The 6,232-nt window shown below is 39.2% G+C and overlaps 1 protein-coding gene across 1 annotated transcript; it reads right to left on the reverse strand.

Moving 5' to 3' along the window:
* Positions 1–5,125: 5,125 nt before the first annotated feature.
* LOC140142360 (uncharacterized) lies at positions 5,126–6,232 on the reverse strand. The gene has a single exon (XM_072164329.1). The coding sequence runs from the start codon at positions 6,230–6,232 to the stop codon at positions 5,126–5,128; it is 1,107 nt and encodes a 368-aa protein (XP_072020430.1).

Raw genomic sequence — 6,232 nt, forward strand, 5'->3', positions numbered from 1 at the left:
CATACAGGGGTCAAAATTGAAAGTTGTTCAAACGTTGTTCAAACGAATTCAACGAAATTTCATTGCATGGTAAGGATTCAGAAAATATATACCTTGACCTATATACGACTTATCATTCTTGAGTTATGAGCAGAAAGGTCAAAGATCAACATTTGGGCTCCACATCTGTCAAAACCGAAAATTTCCTCCGATTTTGATGAAAATGGTCTAAAATGTTCGATTGCAATTTCAATAAGGAATAGTTTGTAATACCTGAAATGTTTTGTTACCTAGTTAATACAGTGAAACGGGTAAATACCCAATCTGTCCTATTGGTTGTGACCTAATTTGCTTTTTTTTGTAATTGATGTCCTAAATCACTACCAATCTATAAAGAGTCAACTTGTTTCATTTTACTAGTGGCCTATCGTATCCACCACGTTATAAGCGTGGAACCTACCCACTTCAGGTGAATGGTACTGGGTTCCGGGAATGGGTTATCATTTCTCATTTGAATTCGGAGAAAATAAGTTGATCATTAACACAAAAAAACGTACGCAACAGATAACCATGATAACCGGGCTAGACCAAAGTCTACCTGTTAACAAAAACATCGAACAATGACAACTTTAATATCATGGAGAGATGTGTATAATTGGGGTCATTGCAACTTTTATTATTACCTTTCAGTGAGTAAAAAAATTAACACCTCAAAGAGCACTTTTATTTTTTTGATACCCCACAAGGAGCATTTCTTTCACCTCGGTCATGTCGGTGAACTTGAAATGTTCATGCACTTTACTCGCAATGTTTCAGGTGTACAGCAATTCTGGGAGCAAGTGGTTTGGAAAGTTTGCAGGACACCCTTTCAAAACGCATCGATATCTTTTTGTGCTTCCCTGGTCCTCGAAAAATTTGCCCAATTCCTCTTTTATGTGTATATAGGTAAGTGACAACTACATCCCAAGAAAAACTAACACTTTTTCCAACCAAAACCATCCTTGGAATAATATGTTATTTCTGAGTAAATCAAGCACAGTGGCCAAAGCTCACTCTCACAAAGTATTTGGGTGTGCGTTTAAAGTTGCCAGCAACTTTTTGTTTAATGTTTTTAGAGAATGTATCTTAACCTATGTACAACCTTGGACTCTTCAGGGTAACTTTGCGAATTTGAGACAAATTATAACTCGCCTTATTGCATTTGATGCATTTCGTTATGCAATCAAAGCATTTCGTCACGCCATCGACGCAATCCTGCTCATTTTCGCTGGCTCATTTGCTTATTTCACTGCTCATTTGCTCAAGTGACCCAGTTTTATACATTTCGCTACGCTTTCGACGCATTTCGTTACGCAATCGACTCAATTCTGCTCATTTGCTACGTTCCTATTCACTGACTCATTTCCTTGCTCATTTGCTCAATTCACTGTCCATTGACTCATTTCCTCGCTCATTTGCTCATTATTTTACTGTTCATTGACTCATTCGACCAAGGGCTTCAATTTTTCGACCGAGTATTGTGATGTGCCCTGAGTAATTTAATTTGATGATTTATCTTTGTTTACAAAGTTACATGATGACATTTTGGGGAATTCCCCTCTCAAATTGAGCAAAACAAGTTGAATCATATCTAATTTGGAAACCCCCTGAAAATGATGTAATGGGATTTCCCCTCAGGAAGTGATGTAATGGGATTTCCCCTCAGGAAGTGATGTAATGAGAAAGGTTAATGTTATAATTAAGGCTTGGGAATTCCCACAGTCACATTTGGCTATTAATATTTGGGGATTTCCAACTGCTTGGTATATAAGAAAAGGTTAACATATTTCTTCACAGTTTATAGTGTTGATCTGGGCTAGCTAGCTAATATGCTTACAGTCCAATTCCTTCAAAGAAAGGAAATTGCAAACCAGAAATATTTTATGTAGTCAAAGTACTACTATTTACCAGTGTTGTCGGAGAAGATCTAGAATACGTCAAAGAACGTTATTCTTCCAAGAAAGGAATATATATTCTTCTGCCGATTTGCTGAAGTCTGGTTAAAGGAGCAACACAACTGTCAAAATAAGTGGGGACAACTGCATCGCAGTCCTGCTTCCTGAAGATATTGTGTGAAAGGTGGAAATAGCACCAAGTTTGGAGAAAAGCAGCGCAAGGAGTTTAGTATAGGAGAACGGCGCAAGGAGTAAGGAGATTTGGAGAACTGCGCAAGGAGTTTAGTATAGGAGAACGGCGCAAGGAGTTTAGTATTTGGATTTTATACGCAAGGATTTATAAACGCAAGTGTACACTGGACTTCACTGATTTTCGCAGGACAAGTGAATAAGGATATATTACATCAGTCGTCCAGAACATTGCAAGAACTTAATGATCACCAAGAAGAAGAATGCTGGTTAAGTACTAGATAGTTAAAGAGTGATTATATTTGATTATTGTGTATGTGCATTGGTTGTCATATATTGTATCAATAATAACGTGCTTTCAATTAAAGACTTAGATTTTGTTAGCTTAATCAAACAGTGTATTTGTGTTGTGCATTCATGTGAGTTCGGGTAAAAGGTGATTTTGGCCTTGAGTCAAGTACGACTCGTAACAGTATCGATGAAACGTCCCGGAAGCACCAATTAAGGATCGATTTACCTATTAAAGGTTGCTGGAACCATATTTACTTTGACTTATCGATCGATTATTGATTTATTAATTTAGAGATTGAGTTATTGATTTATTGACTTTTATCGATGGATTATTGATTTATCGTAGATCTCATATTTATGAGCTCATGAATATTCATACCGTCGAAAAAGGCCCTAATACTACTTACATACACCGGACAGAAAGCTATTCACTATTCTATCATACTCTGATACTCATACATGAACTGTTGAATACGAGTTTATTCTCATCTTTAAAATCCTAATCAATAGCACACAGTGTCATCGCCTCGATAATCGCCATGGTAGATTGAATCCACCGCCACACATGGCCATTATACATATCGACCTGTTAAATATAATAGGCCGAAGGACACCTGACTAAGGCTACTAACAATAGCCCCGATTAGCTCGGTGACTCACCTCGCTGTGTGTCAGTCAAGCATGGTATGCCATAGGTCATATTCTTTTAGACAACCTTCACGATTGGCCTATACACTGCGCTATATAATTCGGCACATATAAATTAGAATTATTGGGGAATTATTGTCAGTTTTTGACTCAAGACGCAAGCTACTGTCTCAAAGCGCAAGCTAACGACTATCATATCTGTTCAAAATATATATTCATGTGCAAGGAACCACATCTGGTTTCTTTATACGAAATCATTTACGGGAGATATTCATCATTTTCTAACCCCGTATCCGAAGATTTTCGTCTGATATCAAAATCGTGCATAGCAATTCACGTGTATCGATCCCGTGTATTCATTTTAGTGTCTCTGCTGCACCAAATAATTATTAGCCAGGCGATGTTGGTGTGTAGCATATACTTCCAATCAAACAATCAGAATTCATCTAATTGCAGTCAACCATGTGTAACGTAGTAGCCAGGTTTACAACTAACAAACTTATTTTAAATGTAGGTAAAAACCAAATTAAAGATCTTTGGTAACAATCATATTATAGATAATTAAATAATGTAAATCTTATTTGAAAATATTAAGGGGGTACTACACCCATTGATTTTTTTTTGCATTTTGTGAAGAAATTAAAAAAAAAATTGGACAAAGTGGTATGCAAAATGAAGGGGCTATCTTCTCGTTTTATTGGTGGCATCGGTATCAACGTAGCTTACATGCTTTTAAAAGTAGAAGCCAAAAGGTGGTACCTCACTGATGATTTAAATTCACTTCATTTTGGAAAGCTTACTATCAACGGATTTCGTTGAAATTTTGGATATGTGTTGCTAACACATTAGGGAAATAAAGTTGATATGTAAAATGGGAATAAATGGTTCCTGATTTCTTTTATGACTTCATGAACTTGGTGCTCCACAACTATCAAAAAAGGAACTGGTTAAAATGCTTCTATTTTCAATGTTGAGCTATATTTTGTATTTTTAACTTAAGACATTATTTCACTGAAACTTAATGAAGCCACAGGTAACAGGTTACCACAACCATACTACAGCAATGTTGAAAAATTGTATTTCTTGTCACCTATACCACCATATTGGGTAGTTTTCCGTAAGCTTAACTTTTATGATTTTGGTAACTATTTTATATTTATTTGTGAAATCCATCTCAACTAGGCATTCTAAATTGTACTCACCATTTACATCCCAAGGTATATTAGTATATCCACCTTGCACTTCTCGATATATATCCAGTTAAAGACAGAATATCAAAATTATGCCTCATTATGATATCACAGACTCTCACATGTGTATTCAAAATTGATGCTTAAATTTGACCTGAACCAATTGACCTATAACCTGACATACGGTGACCTAATAGCCTTTTCTTCTCCTAACAACCATAAATTGACTAATGACTATGCATCCATTGTGTAAGTGTTTATTTAATTTATTCAGTGTTATATATTTTGCATGCACCACTAGAGAGTATAACAAAGGATTTAATGTATTCTATTCAAGTTAAATATACACAAAGACCAGATGGAAAATGTCTTGTGCTTTCACCAGCGAGATCATCAGTTGATTGCCACCTGTCTTGGGGAGTTTCGGCCCTCTTATAATCAAGACTCCCTCGAGGTGGGGGGCCGGCAGTGAAAGAAACACCACCTCCCGCTGGTGAGCTACTAAATAAAACTAAAACTCTGCTTCTAGCATCTGTTGCTAAAAAAACAATCTGCTTCTCAGAAGATGAAACCGGCACAGGCCAGCTAACCAAAATAGAAGATCAAGCACCAGTTAGCACCCATACTATGTCAGCATGACAAAGCAAGACGCTTTGCCCATATGGGGATACGCCATCACCGTCAAAAGGGGATCTGTGTATATGTACCCCCAGATGACCAAACTAGTCTGTAGTAAGCAGACGGGATAAGGTGCCTCTAACCCTACCATGCAGCTGGAATCACTTAACCCTAGCTAACTGGAGTTGATATGAAGGAATGAGAACAAGTAAAAGATACGGCTAGCTGGTCTGCCTGCTCTGGCTGAGGATACTGATGATGTACTTCACTTCCAGATTATCTACTCCTCTGAATGTACTTGGACCACACCCACGACGATCCTGATTCTGCAGCCACTGACGCTGCCCTGCTAACTGACTTTAGCTCTCTCCTGTTGAAGCCCAAATCTCGCAGCCACTTCTGCAAAGAGTGTGCAACAAAACCACGGCAGCCGACTTCGAAGGGGTAGCAAGAAGCCTTCCAACCTCTATCCTTGCATTCTGCTCTCAATTCTGAATACTTGGTCAATTTTCTCTCATGAGCTTCATCAATGTTGTCTTCCCATGGAACAGTCAGCTCTCCAATGATCACTTCTTTTCCAGCCTCTGACCATATGACAATATCTGGACGGAGTGTGGTGATCAATATCTCTCTTGGAAATCCTCCTTTGCCATCCAGATCAGCTCTAATACACCAGTCATCTGCTGAAGAAAGGATGCTCGATCTTGAACTGGAACTATATGACCTGGACTGAGAGCCCTCCTTCACAAATGATATGTAACGCTTGGTATTGGTTGGAGCTTGTGAAACATTATTTTGATCAACTTGCAGCTTGACTGCCTCCACTAACACTCCGAGGACGTTATTGTGCCTCCAGGTGTACATACCACTCGCAAGAGCAGGTGTACATGCACTCAGAATATGCTGCAAAGTTCCCTTTTTTCCACACGCAATGCAACAATCCGTCTTGTCCTCATACCAGACGCTCAGGTTGGCTGGTGTTGGTAATAGGTCATATGTTGACCTGCACAGAAATGAGATGCGAAGAGGTTCCATCTGCCAGAGCACGCTCCAAGACATGTTGCGTTGTTCAACATTCTCCCACCGTGTCCAAGCGCCTTGCTTAGCTTGACCTACTGCTGTAGCCAGTCTCTTCTCCTCTTCTGCCTCTCGGATCTCCTGCGAAACCAGCTTGCGACGTTCCTTGTCAGAAGAAGATGACCACCATTTGTGCGTAGTCCAACCAAGCCCCTGACGGCCTAGCTGGGTAGCGCCAACCATCTCCTTGTGCTTCAGTCTTGATTCTGCCTCCTCAACTGCCAAGTTCGCTGTCCACTTTCTCCCTGACCTAACATCCGGCTGGGTGTTCTTGATTACCGGGTCCTTTGAGTCTCTCAGGGTCAT

This window comes from Amphiura filiformis, chromosome 20 (genome assembly GCF_039555335.1).
Source record: "Amphiura filiformis chromosome 20, Afil_fr2py, whole genome shotgun sequence".
Lineage (NCBI taxonomy): Eukaryota > Metazoa > Echinodermata > Ophiuroidea > Amphilepidida > Amphiuridae > Amphiura > Amphiura filiformis.